This window comes from Lissotriton helveticus, chromosome 10 (assembly GCF_964261635.1).
Source record: "Lissotriton helveticus chromosome 10, aLisHel1.1, whole genome shotgun sequence".
Classification (NCBI taxonomy): Eukaryota; Metazoa; Chordata; class Amphibia; order Caudata; family Salamandridae; genus Lissotriton; species Lissotriton helveticus.
The window spans coordinates 279,663,358-279,679,922 of NC_136071.1; the positions used below are offsets into that span (position 1 = coordinate 279,663,358).

Sequence of the window (16,565 nt, forward strand, 5' to 3'; positions counted from 1 at the left end):
GCCCCTGCATCTACTTTAGCCATATGTCATGAGAGCCCAACCTTTTCCTTATAAATGTCTTTGTGACGGGACCCAACTTTGTAAGTGTGGCAAAAAAACCTGCTGTAGCGCACTTATGATGCTTAACATTTTCCTCCCCTGTCAGCCGAACACGACTCCAGCGGACAGTCGTACAGTACTGAATCACTATAACCGGTTCAACCCAACTTTCCCACTTCCCATCCTCCACCCACTGAAGCAACCCCAACTTGCCAGAATAATTTCCCCTCCCATCCTCCCTAAACCCCAACTGAACTAAAAGTAATAATACCACAATCCTCGTACATGTCGTGTTGTGGCATACCAATGGGGGATAGCCTCTGGGGGCCATGTCTAGGCGGCAGCACAGGAACCCTCTCCCCCCCAGGCCCTCCTTGACCATACCTCCCGGGCTCTTTAAGGGGGGAGTGGGGGCCCGGCGTGCTACGTAACTAGTCCAAATGACGCATTCAATAACCAGCAATCATAACTCCTGTCTGACAGTCAACAATAACACATCTAGTTCGGCATTTATATATCAGATATATTTAAGCGCATCATACGTTCCTTTATCATTGCTCTTCGTCCATCGCCTCATCTGCGACCTGCTGGGATGCGCTCGGGTTTCCATCAGCTCGGTGTGCACGTTTCATGTGGCGTAGGAAGTCCTCGACCTGCTGCAGGTTGGTAAAAAAACACTGTTTCCCCTGGTGCATAGCCCTGAGGCGCGCTGGATACAACAGCGCATAGTCAATTTGCGCGGCTTGCAGTTTTTTCTTAACATCAACAAATTTACGCCTTTCCTCTTGTACAACGGGCGTAAAATCCGGGTAGATGGAAAGCATAATGCCCTCGTAGAAAGGGTTTGCTTACTCCTTGCAGCACGAAGGGCCACGTCTCGATCTTTGAAATTCAATAGTCTTGCAATAATTGGACACGGAGTGTTGCCTGGAGCTGGTCGCCGCCCTAGGGTTCTATGTGCCCTTTCCACAGCGAACTGACTGGAGAAAGATTCAGTGCCTATGGTTGTCGCTAGCAGCCTCTCGATGTATTCCTCCATCCTCCCCGTGTTGGTTGATTCGTGTTGGTTGATTCGGGAACACCTTGTTCCGTCTGCTGCGAGCTTCCAAGTCCTCATTCTTGGGTGCAATTATTTTCAGAAGCTTATCCATGCGATTTATTTGCGTCGTATTTCTGGTGGTAGCATCCTCCGTGTCGGATATGCGTCTCTCGGTTTCTTTAATGCGGTCCTCGTGGCCGTCAAGTTTATGTGCAATGGCGTCCATTCTTGAGGACATTCGATCTACTTTATCCACTATTGTGGCGAACCCCTGTCTCACCTCCTTCAGTATGCTCTGCACATCCGAGGTGTGTGATGCGGCCTCATTCTGGCTCTCCTCTCTCCTCTCAAGGTCCTGACCATCGTTTACACCACGCGATCCTCTCTTTGCATCATCAAAGTTCAATCTTGGCTGCCTCATGTCCGGTTTGCCCATGCTGGCACGTATGTGGTGGTGGTGGTGGGGGGGGGGGGGTTTGAAGCATACGTCTCTGTCCAGCACTCCCTTTGTGAACTATGTTGCCGTTGCACCAAGCAAGATCAGTTGTCTTCTATCACTGTGCGCTGCCACCTACGACCCTGTCTAACCTCTGTCTCCTGGCACACAGTTGCAGCTACTGCAATTTCTCCCTCCAGCCCCAGGATCAATGTAATGGGGGTGCCCTCAGTCTCATGTGGTCAATCCTCCCTGCGCACCAGGCACAGCGGCTTAATTCCAATGGCAATCCTCCAGTCTCCTTGTAAATCCCTCCTCACCTGTTCAGCAATCTTGTTTTGTAGTTTACCAGCCCCCCTCCGCGTGTGTGAGCGCCAGTTCTCTGTGTGCTCCAGTCAAATGACCGACTCACTGTTTAACCACAGGGGGGGCTGCAGAAAAGCCGAAATGTAGAGATCCTGATGGTATGTGACCTTTTATGACACCTCACGTAGCAGTTGCACCCTCTTGTGTGCACCTGGGCAATAACTCTCTCAAAATGCCGGCCGCCGTGACCTCCTCTCGAGATGGTGTCTAGTAGTGGACCTCAATGGACAGCCAGCTAACCATCAGTGCGGTGCGCCACATCTATACTCGTGGCCTCCCTCCCTAAAGGCCGTCCTGAGGGATCCTCAGTTATTTCCACTGTTAAGCTACCGCCCTTTGTGCGCCGCGGCAGCAGTAGTGCTAGATTCCCAAACGAGGTGATCGGGGCTTCCAGCACTCCCAATCGTGCATAGGGTGCCTGTGCTCAGTCCACATTCCCTCCGTGAGCGGAGCGGACCTCCGAGGGAATCTACAGATGACTCATCGGCTCTGCAGCCGCAGAGTGTGCCCCGTCGGGGCGGTGAATGCCGCTTCAGAGCGTGGCGCCGTCGGCGCTCTCACAATGCTGCCACCTCTCACCCCACAGTCAGAACTGTCCGTGGCGCCTCGTCTTCCATCGCAGATCCCGCACAGCAACGCTGGAGGCCTCACTGGGCAATGTCTCCGCTGCCTGCTCACCAACATCCAGGGTGGCGTTCCGATCTTGTGCCATGATCAGCAGTCACGGCCAGGTCATCTCGCTTGCAGCAGCGGGCTATCCCAGTGTCTTTCGCCGTCTCCCAGCTCCACCGTGGTACCACAAAACTCTCGGCCCGATCTTCAGCAGCCCATACCAGACTCAGTTCAGCATTGATCGACCTGATCTTCACACCGAGTCACGAGGTGGTATATGGCTCCCAGATGGCGAGTTTCGCAGGTATGCACCTAGTCATTTGGCAGGATATTTTTAGGATAAAATACACCGGGCTGCAGGAGCCTCACACTTGTGCCCCATATCTACTAGGATAATATGCATTTTTTCATTCCCCCATTACTGGCCCACGTTCAGCAGCCATGTGGAGACAATACAACACAACAAGTGCGGCAGATCAGATAGAAATAAAGGGGGAAGGGTCGAAAAACACGGGCCAGCCTCATATCAACACATCCCCCTCACCACCATGGACTCTCTACGTGGGTGTTTCAGCCACCAGAAGTGCCTCAGGGTCGGCAGCAAGAGTCTCCCCCAGTGAACCATTCCGCTCCTCGTCAGGAGCCACAGCACTCGCAGCAGGCACATCCACTTGGGTCGCACCCTCCAACACCGCCGCCCAGTAATTCTTAGGTATACTCTTGGGGGGCATCAGATCGCTATACAGTCCAATCTGAGTGCAGCAATAAATCAGCTCTCTCTTCCACACTCGCACCGTGGGCGGGTGGCCCCTCATCCAGGCCCTGGCAATACAACGCTTGGCCATCAAGAGCGCCAGATCCACAATACGTCGTTGGGAGGAGCGCAAGGGTCTGGAGTAGCCCAGGAGAGCCAATAAGGGTTCCGGGGTCAGCGTCAAGTTCACCGTTTTATTGATTTCAACAAAAACTGATTGCCAAAAAGAAAAAACCGTGGGGCACGACCATGCAACATGAAGGAAATCCACCATGGGAGCCCTGCACCTCTCCGGCGTGTAGTAGGTCCTGTTCAGGAATTTAAAATGCGTGAGTCTATGACGGCCGTTAAGAGAGATTTTGCGGACATTGGCGCAGCAATAGCTCCAAAGGTCCTCAGTCATATCAGTGCCCAGATCATGTTGCCAGGCCAGACGTGGCTTGGTATAATCCGCATATAGCTCCATCTGACCTATCCGATAGAGAGTGGAAACCAATCTCTGAGGGGATTTAGCAGTGACCACATAATCAAAAGTAGTTACCGTCACTGGCTCCATCATATCTGGTCCAAGAAGGTCTCGCAGAGCACTACGCACCATGTGGAATTGGAATCGCGCCATCAAGGGGGGGTCCTCCATCGCGTCAGTCACCTCGTCCCACGTCCGCGCCGTGCCACCCGAGAACAAGTCGCCCATGGTATGAATGCCAACCCGTCTCAGTGCCAGAATCACTCCCTTCTCCTTACAGGGACCCAACCAGTAGCACCATTCAAGATTCGCGCTTGGGGAGTATAGGAGCGAACACGCTTGGGCGTTCACCATGTAGTGCCAGGCGTGGGTGACCGGCAGTAAAAAGAATCAACCAGTCCCGTACGCCGGTCCCTAGCCTGCGTTAACAGGGCCGGCAGGGGGGTCGGGTCCGCAACTATCCGTTCAATACGGACATAAGGGGCGTCCTGTGGACCGTGGATCCACGCATAAGCATGAGCAGACTGTGCTGCACGGTAGTAGAGCTCCAAATCTGGGGCATTGAGCCCGCCCGCCGCATAAGGTCGTATTAGAATATGCCAAGCAACCCTAGGTTGTTTCCCCGCCCAAGCAAGTCGTCCCAGCAGCGATTGGAGACTGCGAAAAAACTGGACAGAAAGTACCATAGGGATAGTGTTGAACAGGAAGAGAAAACGTGGGAGTACCACCATCTTCATTAACGCAATGCGTCCCAAAAGAGACAGGACAAGGGAAATCCATCTCTTTATATCGTCCTCGAACTTCGAAACCGCGCAGCCATAATTTTCACGTAGAACAATCTCCGAGTCAGTATTCAGCCGGACGCCAAGATATCTGACCGCCTCAGTGGTCCACTGTAGTGGAAACTCAGGGTCAAACTGCACCGTGGCCGCAGTGAGCGGAAACATGATCGATTTCGTCCAGTTCACCCGGATGCCAGAAAGGGCACCAAACCGGACTACCTCCCGCAAGACCGGGGAAAGGTGATTCACGGGGTCGCGTACATAAAGAAGCGTATCGTCCGCATAAGTAGAGACAATAAGCTTGTATGTAGGGAAGCGGATGCCCCGATGAGCATGGTACTCACGGAGGGCACAAGCAAGGGGCTCAGCCACCAAAGCATGGAGCATCGGGGAGAGCGGGCATCCCTGCCTTGTGCCCCTGCCCACCTCAATGGGCTCAGAGATCAGAGGGCCGATGCGGATCCGGGCCCTCGGCCGGAAGTACAGGACCGATATCAACTGCAGGAATAGAAGGCCAACACCCATTCTGCATGATGCATAAAAGTCCACTCTACAGAATCGAATGCCTTTTCCATATCTAAAAATACGGCAACGGCTGGTACCTCCGGGCGGGTATGCTGAAAGGCGGCGAAAACCTTTCTAATGTTATAAACCAAATTGCACGTAGGGACAAAACCAGACTGCTCTGGGGCCACCAGTGTCGTGACCAAAGGATATAAGCAGTTAGAGAGTATTTTAGCAAAGATCTTCGTATCTATATTCATCAGGGAGAGCGGGCGGTACGAGGCACCGTCATTAGGGTCCTTGCCCGGTTTAAGAATGGCCACAATTACAGCCTCCCGCATGGAGGGCGGCATGGAGCCCGAATTGGCCATATCGTTGAACAGGCTCAGAAGATGGGGAAGCAGCAACTCTGAAAAGGCCTTGTAGAAAGTCACCGTGAGACCGTCACTGCCCAGGGCGCTCCCACCCCTCATGGAGGACAGTGCCAACACCACCTCCTCTCTCTCAAAGGGGCGAGCCAAGAACCTGCAGTCCGTATCGGAAAGCCACGGGAGCTCTCTGTGTGACAGGTAGTCTACTATCCCTTCCTCCGGAGCGGGGCCCCTCGAGGCATACAAAGCCTCGTAGTAGTCCCTAAAGTGCGCAATTATCTCATCATGCGTTAGCGGGAGCCCGGCGTCATCAGATCTCATGATCGGCACAGAAGAGCGCTCCCTGCCCCGCTTAGCCAAGCGGGCCAACACCGCGCCCGGTCGCTCACCTTCACAGTAAGATCTGGCGATAGCATATTTCCCCAAGTGTTTAATCTCCAAATCTGCCTAGTCATTGTACTCCCGAAGAACCCCAGCAATCTCCCGATCAACAGAGTCGTCGCCAGAGCGCAAGCGTAGTTCTTCCAGATCTCGAAGCATCCCCTCCAGAAGTTCAAGGCGGCCCCTAATCGATTTTAACACGCCTCCATGCTTAGAAATAACAACTCCCCTGGCATAAAGCTTAAATGCTTCCCAAACCGACTGGAACGAATCTACAGAGCCCACGTTAGCCTCAAAATAAGTTACCAGGGCCGCAAAGAGTTCTTCCTTGAAGAGAGGATCTAATAAGGAATAAGGGGGGAAGCGCCAGGAAAAAGGCGGTATCCGTCGCACTGGCACCGAGCAGGAGAGTAATATAGGCGAATGGTCCGAGAAGGTCCGCGGGAGGATCTCACAGGATCGCACGTCCCGCAGGCAAGCCGAGGACACAAACCAGTAGTCTATCCTCGTGTGAATGTTATGGGGGGCATAGTAGTGTGTGAACCCTCCCTGCGATGGGTATCTATGACGCCAGACATCAAGTAGATCTAGGTTAGACAAATGCGTAGTCAGTGTGCGGGCAGAGGCCGAAGGAGGCCGGGTTGGGCCGTCCGACCTGTCCATTGCTGGGCGCAAAGTCAGGTTGAAGTCTCCGCCCCAAAACACAACCCTGTCCACAAACGCAGAAATCTTCTGAGCCAGTGTCGTGTAAAAGCTAGGGAGATCAAAATTGGGGCCATACGTATTCACTATGTTATGTTATGTTATGTTATAAAAGTTTTATATAGCGTACGGCTACTCAGAAGAGTGTCCCGACGCTTTGAATTGCACACTAACACAACAGGGAGATAACATAAGAAGAAACCAGAGAGGAAGAAAAAACCTAACTAGGGGCCAGAACTAAGAGATAAAAAGCCAGGTTTTGAGTCCTTTCCTAAAGGCCAACAGATTGGGAATGCTGCGCAGGGGCAAAGGCAGTTTATTCCAAAGCTGAGGCGCTAATAGTCTGAAAGAGCGGCCACCGATGCGGGCTCTCTTCACACGAGGAACCACCGCAAGGGACAGGGCTTCAGACCTAAGCGACCTGGCAGGACGGTAAAAGGTCAGCCTTTTCTGAAGATATATTGCTCCGGAGGCGTGCAAGGCTTTGTGTGCCAGAATGAGAGTCTTAAAGATTATCCGCTTCCGGACAGGGAGCCAGTGCAGGGCCTCCAAGAGGCCTGAGGCTCTCGCACGGCGAGATAGTCCAAAGATAGCACGTGCTGCCGAATTCTGGACAACCTGTAGCCGTTGAAGCAGGTATTCTGGCAGGCCGAGATACAGGACGTTGGAATAGTCAATTCTCGAACCTATAATCGCCTGCACCGTGATCTTCCTATGTTCCTCCGATAGCAAGGGAAGGAACTTGCGTAGCATCCGGAGTAACCCGAAGCAGGTCCCAGTGAGACCGATTACCTGTGAGCGTAGTGTGAGGCCATTATCGATCTTGATCCCAAGGTTTTTAGCTACCAGGGACGAACATGCTGGTGGAAACATGTTCTCAGGCCACCACACTTTCCAGTCCGGATCCGTACTGCACCCGAAAAAGAGGACCTCGGATTTATCCGAGTTGCACTTGAGGCTGTGGTGATGGAACCATAGAAATACAGCCTCAAGGCAACCCTGGATCCTACCTCCATCGAAGTCCGCACCCCTTTCGCAGGTGAAGAGGAGCTGGGTGTCATCGGCGTAAGAAACGATCTGGGCCCCAAAAGACTCCGCCAGTGCCGCCAGAGGGGTCATGAAGATGTTAAATAAAGTTGGGCTCAGGACAGAGCCCTGAGGAACTCCGACACCCAATGGCAACATCTCGGCGGAGCAAGCCGAAGCCCAGACCGTTTGTCGACGGCCTGCCAGGAAAGATCGAAACCACTGGAGCACCGTCCCTTGGAGACCCATCTCAGAGAGTCTTGCAAGAAGACCCTCATGAGGGACGGTGTCGAAGGCCGCCGACAGATCTAACATCACCAGCATCGCTCTCCCGCCCGAATCCAGCACCTCCTTTATCGCCTCCGAGACTTCCAGGAGAGCCGTCTCGGTGCTAAGATTGGTGCGGAAACCCGACTGGGTGGGGTGCAGTAGGTCGTGGGACTCCAGGTAGTCGGCAAGCACCTTATGGACATGCTTTTCAGTGACCTTCGCAAAAGCCGGCAGAAGCGATATAGGTCGATAATTCGCCAGCACCTCCACATCCAAGCCAGGCTTTTTCAGCAGGGGAATAATCATAGCCTGCTTCCAGGACTGGGGGACCACACCCTGTGCAAGAGAACGGTTCAGCAGGGGGTTCACGAATGGATTAATGACAGCTGCCATTCTAGCCAGAAATTTTGCGGGACAGGCATCCCGAGGGGAGCCTGATTTAAGCCCGGCCAACAGGTCAAATGAAGCGGTCAACGAGATAGAGGGGAAAACTGCCAAGGTCCCACCTGCATTCGGTCGAGTAACAATGGCATTCTCCACCCGACCTGGCATCTCAGGCTCCAGCACCTGAAAGGAGTCCTGGATCCGCTGGATCTTGGAGGTGAAAAAGTCCGCAATCGCCCTGACCCAAGGCTCAGGGGGGGGGGGTCTGGGTTGGTGCAGCGCGAGATGTTGTAAACTCCCGCACAATGGCAAAAAGCTCCCTACAGGAATTGGAGGCCGCTTCAATTTTTCTCGCGAAATAGACCTTCTTCTCCGCGAGGATGTTCCGATGGTAAGCTTTCGCCATAGACCTGTAGGCGAGTTTCGCCGTCGCGTCGTAATTCACGCGCCATGCTCTTTCCGCCACCTTGCATTGCCGCCGTGAAGCTGCTAATGCTTCCTATGTACATGTCCAGACCTTTACCAGAACAGGCCGTAATCGTGAACCGCCCCTCACTGTCAGTGGCCACCGGTGTCCAAGTAAGGGAGAATTTAGGATTAAGCCAAGTAAGAACCCCCCGGGCATGAGTTGTAAAACCTGCAGCATGGATATTATCACGGAGCCCTCTGTACCCATGGATAGGACTTTGAGGCGCAAGGTGCGTTTCCTGCAAACTTGCAATGTCTACCCTGTGTTTTGCCAGATACTGGAGAACCCTACGGACCTTGCGGTGGTCATTCAAGCCCCTCACGTTCCATGTCAGAAGCCGCAGTGTGTCAGGAGTTGCCTCCCAATCTGTCATGTCCCCCGCCATAAAGGAGTAGAAGAGATTGCATCCACCACATACAGTTTAGCAGCTCGTGGAATCGTGCGTCCATCGCTGTCACCCCTGCTAGTCAGTCCACATGCCACGAACAACAGCTGCTCCGCATCGCAAAGCAACAAAAGGGTCCCTAGAACTGAACCACCCCATCCCCCCACCCACGCTTGCCCTACCCCAACTAGGCCGCGGTCATCCATCCACCCCAACAGACATTCCTCCCCGTTCCATGCATCCCTCTGCACTACAACAGTCGCAAACTCCCTCTCCACCCACAAAACCTCCACCCCTCCCCCCCACACAAAAACCATAGAAACAGTGGTAAGCACACGAGGGCAGAGATAGCTGAGCTAGTGCGTACCAAGGGTACCCAACAACAACAGCCCAAAAAACCGCCCCCCCGTCACCCCTCCGCCCCAGAACCTTGAAGATGGAAGCGTGGGATCATTGCCACAGCGTGCACGTTTGGAAACCAAACATAGTCGGATCTAAGAATAGGACATAAGGAGGTATCGCCCCGCCCAAGGGGGCACTAGCCCGCCCACAACCAGGTAGCAAACAGGGGCGTACACTCAAACATATTATATTGTCAGTGATAGTCAAACAATTATAATGGCATACCCATACACATTTTCCAAGATGGTGCATCAACTCAAGAGATCACAGACCTAGCTATCTCAAGTTCAATAAACAGGGGCCTGACAATGCCTGAGTAGTGGGTAATTGAATCGTCCGCCTCCAGGACATCGGGCCCTTCCAGGTCGGGCGGTATATCTGCCATTAGAGAATAAAGAAAGCAGCAACCAAACCTCAGGTGTCCCAACCGGGCAGCAATCATTTCAAAACATGTCCCAATCAGTCCTGGTCCTCCATGGAGCCCCCATCCTGCTCAGCGTCCTCACGTCACGGCTGTCGCCTCTCCCGCTGCCAGTCTTTCAGGGCCTTTTGGAGCACCTTAGGGTCAGTAAAGATTAGAGATTTCCCTTGTCGGTTGACACGCAATTTCGCAGGGTATAGCATCGCATAGTCAGCGCCCATTTCTCACAGTTGGCGTTTCATAGGGGCGAACTGTTTCCGGGCCTCCTGAACACGAGCCGTAAAGTCAGGGTAAATAGATAAGATAGATCCCTCATACTGCAAAGGTTGCTTTTCTCTGGCCAATTTGAGCGCAACGTCTCGATCTCGATAATTCAAAAGTTTGGCTATAATGGGACGCGGTGGCGCACCCGGCTTGGGCCGTGTCCCCAGGGATCGATGCGCCCTTTCCACCATAAACATGTGGGAGAATGCCTCATCCCCCAGCAGCTTCTTCAGCAGGCCCTCCATAAACAACTCCATGTTGCCGGTGGGGGTATTCTCCGGAAGGCCCGTGACGCGCAGATTACAGCGGCGAGAACGGGCTTCTAAGTCTTCAGTTTTAGCCAGGAGTGTCTGCATAGCCCTGCCAAGCTGTCTGTTGTCCGTCTCCAGCGTGGTGTGTGCCTCCTCCACCTCAGTAATTCGGCGTTCCGCCATATCCAGCATTTCCGCATGTTTATCCAGCCGTTCCGCCATGCGATCCATGCGGTAAGTTAAGGTGTCTAGTTTCGTGCTGATAGCCGTCATGCCTCCCTAAAGATTCTTTTCCATGGCCAGGAGTATCTCCCTCAGGTCCTGCTGCGGCGTCCCCTCCGGTGTGTCCCCACCAGTCGCCCCGCCACCTCCTTCGGCCTCTGCCGTCTTGGAGTTCTGCCTCGCGAAGGAAAACTTCGGTTGTGTCCTGTCTTGGTGCCCCATGGCGTAGAGAGGAGAGTCCCCGGGGCCCCGGTGCAGAATCACAGGGAATGTACTCTCCGCCCGTACCCTCTAGGCCAAAGAAGTCGTACTGGCACTCAGCGCGGGGGAGGATCAGCGCAGAAGGAGAGGCAGAGGCGCCCGCAGCCTCCACGTGGCCGACAGGTCGTCGGACGAATACCGGCACAAGAGGGGGAAGCAGTCGGTCACAGCTCCCGGGACACCAGTCGCAGACGCGCAGATCAAAAAAGCGCCAAACTCCTCCCGGAAAGTCTGTCCACCGAGTCGGGAACGGCGGAGCAGGGCCAAGCTGCCTCCAGATGGGGTGGTAGGCCAGCAAGTGGGGCGGAGAAGCACTCCAGCCCCCTCGATGCGGCCCACTCCGAGGAGCTTCACCCCCGCAAGCAATGACGAGTCAACTTGGGGGGGGGGTATGACACCCGCCGGTGCCCAACACGCAGCCTGGTCCTCGCGAGGGAGATCCGGGCAAGAGCCACACCCGGAGACCCCCAGGTAGCCACTCGAGAAGCCCTGCGTCCACACGGTCGGCCCCGCCAAGGCCGACGTCCCACAGCACTTCCAGGCCTCACAGGGCGAAGACGCGCCACGGGCCGGACTCAGCTCCGGCGTACCAGGTAGTCCAAATCAGGAGCAGGGGAGGAGGGGAGGCCTCTCCGCCATTAAGCACTCACCCTCGCACACCGCCAAGGGTAGGAGACACGACCCGCTCCCCGGCGCGGGGTCGCGAAGGACACAGCGCCGGGAAACACATCTCCTGGGTCGGCCGCGATAATAATCGAGGCCGCGGTCTCACAGGCCTGCCCCTCACCACCACACCAGGCCACAGATCTCCGTCCTCCGGTCAGCGGGCTCAATCGTTCCCTCTCCAGCGGGGTCGCGATGACCACGCTACCTTCCGGGCGCCAAAATATTACGTTAGCAGTCCCAAATGTGCAGGATAATCGAAGGATAGTGGTTCAGAGCGGAGGAGTTCCGGACTTAGGCAGCCATCTCAGTCGCCGGCTAGCTCCGCCCCCGTGTGGTATACAGAGTTACATAAAACGCAAGTGATTATTCTCATCTTCCTGGGATCTTTATTCAATTGTATAGGGGTATGTCTAGGAGAAACATAATGGCACATGTCCATATGGACTGACTGTGCAAAGTAGAGTCTTGTGTTCGACTGTGCCAACCACTGCTGACAGGTCTAGTAGGGCATGGAGGCCTACTATGGATCTAAAGCAGTTCAGTAACATTGTTCTCTATTATTTTGTCAAGGAATGGAGGGTCTGTAAAGTGGTCTTGTTCTGCCGTACTTATTCTCAGAAGTGCACGTCTTTCAAAGACACCGTTGCCTTGCATTTCTGGACACACAAGTCAATACATTTTACATTAGATATTAGTACATTGGAATGTTGAGCGCTCCTTTAAAGACAATGGCATGCTCCAGGCTTCTACTGGCTGGTAAACTCCCTTGGGCCCGAGAGGCCTTTGTTTTTACAAATTAGAACATTTTGCCCTCTAGGGGCACAATGTTCTAATAGCCTTAGAGCCCTCCATAGCGGGCTCTACAGGACATTAAAGACCTGCTCCCTTGTTAAAGGTCCAAGTCAAAGCTGGAGCGGGCCTTTAATGGCCGGTAGAGCCCGCTACTTCGGGCTCTAAGGCTATAATATACCACCTCACATTAACACAAAACGAACAGCTCCTGCTGAAATCAGATGATGGGTGCAAATGTTTGCACATAGTGGGAACTGGACCACTGATCGCTTTTAATGACTTTGTGGCACTGCAAAAGGTGCAGATTTACAAAAAATAGGACAACACAGTACATGTTGCAGTGCCGCATTGCATAAGTGGAGAGAGCAGCATAGACTAAGATATATAGCAAACATAAAAGTGATGTTCTCCCGCTTAGTGTCGCAGATGTGGTCAAAACTCACACATGCATGCTGGCACCCAGCAGGAGAAACAAGCTGTCTCCCTTTGTGTGCCCGATGGCTCCTATTTGAATGAAGAAACCAAAAAAGGGCCTGGAAATCACCATGTGTTCAAAACAAAAAGTATCCTTATTTGTTTAGAAGGACCCTCACTCACCACTAGTTGGTGGCATGCTTCATCATCGGGTCCCCGCTGGGGTGACCGAATGTCCCCCCAGCGTGTTACGACGCCTGATTACAGCGGAGCAGGATGTGGTGAGTGTAACGGTGCCGAAATTAAGTGGTGACTATTTGTGAAGTTGTGAGTGTATTAAAAAATGCAAGATTGTGTCTTTACAAAAGTCTTTAATATAGACCAACCTGCATTACATAAAAACAAAGTGGGCGGATTCCACAGGTTCTGAATTAGGGAACCGGGATCCTGGTCAATAGTAAACAATGGTCAACATGTTTCTGCTGTCAGTTGCTTTTTGCTCAGCATTCGTCAGGACCTTAGCCAAAGTCCTCCGGTGGTGTGCGCGCGCTAAGGCGCACCCTCCCGGGAGGCTCGAAGTGTGAAAAAATATATTTACAGTGATCAAGAAATTATCTTGATTTAATCACTACAAATTCAGTAGCGAAAGGTAAAAAACCGCATTCATGGCGGAATCATGCCCCGTCGGAAATGACAGCGCGGGACATCTTCACGCGGTGGTTTTTTTCACATCCGCGGCTCCCCGTAAAGCACCTACTCTCACGGCTGCTGTCTTCCATGAGCAGCCGTGAGAGTAGGTGCTTTACGGGGAGCCGCGGAGGGGAAAAAAAACACCGCGTGAAGATGTCCCGCGCTGTCATTTCCGACGGGGCATGATTCCGCCATGAATGCGTTTTTTTATCTTTTGCTACTGAATTTGTAGTGATTAAATCAAGATAATTTCTTGATCACTGTAAATATATTTTTTCACACTTCGAGCCTCCCGGGAGGGTGCGCCTTAGCGCGCGCACACCACCGGAGGACTTTGGTTAAGGTCCTGACAAATGCTGAGCAAAAAGCAACTGACAGCAGAAACATGTTGACCATTGTTTACTATTGACCAGGATCCCGGTTCCCTAATTCAGAACCTGTGGAATCCGCCCACTTTGTTTTTATGTAATGCAGGTTGGTCTATATTAAAGACTTTTGTAAAGACACAATCTTGCATTTTTTAATACACTCACAACTTCACAAATAGTCACCTCTTAATTTCGGCACTGTTACACTCACCACATCCTGCTCCGCTGTAATCAGGCGTCGTAGCACGCTGGGGGGACATTCGGTCACCCCAGCGGGGACCCGATGATGAAGCATGTCACCAACTAGTGGTGAGTGAGGGTCCTTCTAAACAAATAAGGATACTTTTTGGTTTGAACACATGGTGATTTCCAGGCCCTTTTTTGGTTTCTTCATTCAAATAGGAGCCATCGGGCACGCAAAGGGAGACAGCTTGTTTCTCCTGCTGGGTGCCAGCATGCATGTGTGAGTTTTGACCACATCTGCGACACTAAGCGGGAGAACATCACTTTTATGTTTGCTATATATCTTAGTCACTCCTTTGTTGCTAATATATAACTAATTGGGGTACAGGAGTGTTTCATGCCCTCCCTCTCTTGTTGTTATTGAGAGAGAGAGCAGCATAGAGCCATATTTTCTTTATTTGGGCTGGCACAGAAACAGGATGCTTAGCACTACTCACATACCTTTGCACCACAGTTAAAAGTTGTGTGCATGATGTAAGGCAGAGTTTCTGTACTGGAAAGCTATGCTTCCAGTAAAAATCCTGTGCTTAACCCATTTTGATAGCATTTCACACATTCGATGTGTGCTGTGCATGGCAGGTAGTGTGTGAGCACCAAGGTATAACCCAATGTACTTTAAAGTGGCATAGCGCTACTTATGGTAGGTAATTTAAGGGCAACTGTCCAGGGCAAAACAATAAGGCCCAGATTTGCTAAGCCTTTGTGTTGTTTTTGCATCACGCAAGGCTATTCAACGGCAACACAAAGCCTTCAGTAGAATTTACAAAGCCACACACACAGTGATTTGAGCCACCTTGCGTGGCTTTGTACAGAAATGTAACGCAACACAGCAGCTTGTACTGCGTTACATTACACTTGGAGCTGGTAGGTGTCCCATGGGCGGAGCATGGGCATTCCTTTGCATCCATCCATAGATTGGAAGCAATTCCAGATTTAGAATCTGTCAAATCAGTACGCCTGCTATTCATTCCTCGTCAAACATAGAAAGAGTCAAATGCCTCCATGGATAGTTGTTGTGTAGGACCTTATCCCACACAGTGTGCCAGTGCAAGGAGAGAGCAGTAATGGTCCATGTCTGTATAAATATAACAGATGTATGCTCTCTTTCTTTATTGCAATGCAGTAAAGCTCCCTTGCTGCACTGCATTGTGTGAAATCATAGTATATGCCCCTAAATAATTTCTCAACATTTGCGTCACTTTGCATGATTTTGTAGAGGCCTGAAGTATTGATACATTTATCACAGATGTACATCTGCCATGTTTTTGAGCACAAAAATAAACCCCCCAAAAATGCCTTTTGAGCAGCAGTATTATTTTGTTAGTGTGCAATTTGTAAAACATTCTCATTTTACATTCAAACCATATGTGCCTGACGAGATGTGCGAAGGCAGCACACTCTCTCCTCTTCTTATCTTGTGTGCAACCCTAAAGGGACACTTTTTTAGGAGTTGGAACTAAAAGAACAGATACACTTAAAAAATAGCTTAAATGGCAATGCTCTCTAGACATTTTCTTTTTATGTGATTTAATGAATGTGTTCTCTTTGTTAAGCATATCATATTGGTCTGGCTGTGTTCAGAAATAATATAGCCCTGTCACAGCTTTTATAACACGTGTATGTTTTAAAATGCTTTGCAATCCATTGAATCCCTGGCAGTGAAAGGGTTCAGCAACTAATTAACTAACTAAATTAATCAATAAAAAAAGTAAATGAGATCCACCATTTTCTCTGAGTTTGTGGTCCAGATTGTGACACGTTTCTGACTTGCCTTCTTCAGGTTTCCCCATCAGCACCTTGTCCATCTGGTTCATCAGCTACTGCGGAGTTCAGCTGATCAAGGAGAGGGAGCGAACTCTGGCTCTGGAGGAGGAGAAGGCCGAGAAGCAGAAGACCTCATAAGTGCCACATTTTAAGGGCCAACCACGGTTGCTTCATTAGCTCTCAAGTCCTATGTCGACGAATTCACAAGCGTCACACAATCTTGAACTATACATAAATGTACAAAGTCACATGTAAGAAAAAGATCTACTTTAAATAAAGATTTTCTATATGACATTGAGGGGAGAGATACAAGTATGACCTCAAATCCAGAAGACCATCTGCTTGTTTGTCAAATAGAAGGTTTGTATTGGGTTCCACATCACATTTTACTTTTTTAATCATTTTACTGTGTGCAGAATAGGTTTTACTTGTTTGGAAGATTGGTGATCGCCTGAATATCTACCTACGAGTTTGGTTGGAGTGCTCATGGAGTTTCCTTCTCCCTCGTCTATGGCTACATCTGAATGACCATGGCCCTTCTACAGGCAAGATCCAGAATTTCTGTCTCTTCTGACACTTCCAACTGCTACAAAACCTTTTGCCTTTGAGTTTTGTCCCTGTAACTTCAACTGAGAATCCCACACAATGAAGTTTACAACATTGCCTCATCTTGGACTCCTTTCAACAATCAGAAAATATCAATCTTGCATTTAAGATTTGCCACCTTACGCTACCTGAACAGGGTTGCTGGCTTCAGGAGTCCCATAGCCCAAAACAGTGAGCCTTTCTCAACCTGTTTATCAGTATCAATGAGGCACCCA

At 51.3% G+C, this 16,565-nt stretch overlaps 1 protein-coding gene across 2 annotated transcripts in view; it reads left to right on the forward strand.

The window, feature by feature from the left end:
- Positions 1-16,083, forward strand: part of HHATL (hedgehog acyltransferase like) — a 171,819-nt gene extending 155,736 nt beyond the window's left edge. For both annotated transcript variants that reach the window (XM_078665309.1, XM_078665310.1), the window contains exon 12: positions 15,761-16,083. In XM_078665309.1, coding sequence (XP_078521435.1) covers positions 15,761-15,882 — 122 coding nt within the window. In that variant the 3' untranslated portion in view covers positions 15,883-16,083. The remainder of the gene's footprint in view (positions 1-15,760) is intronic.
- Positions 16,084-16,565: the final 482 nt, after the last annotated feature.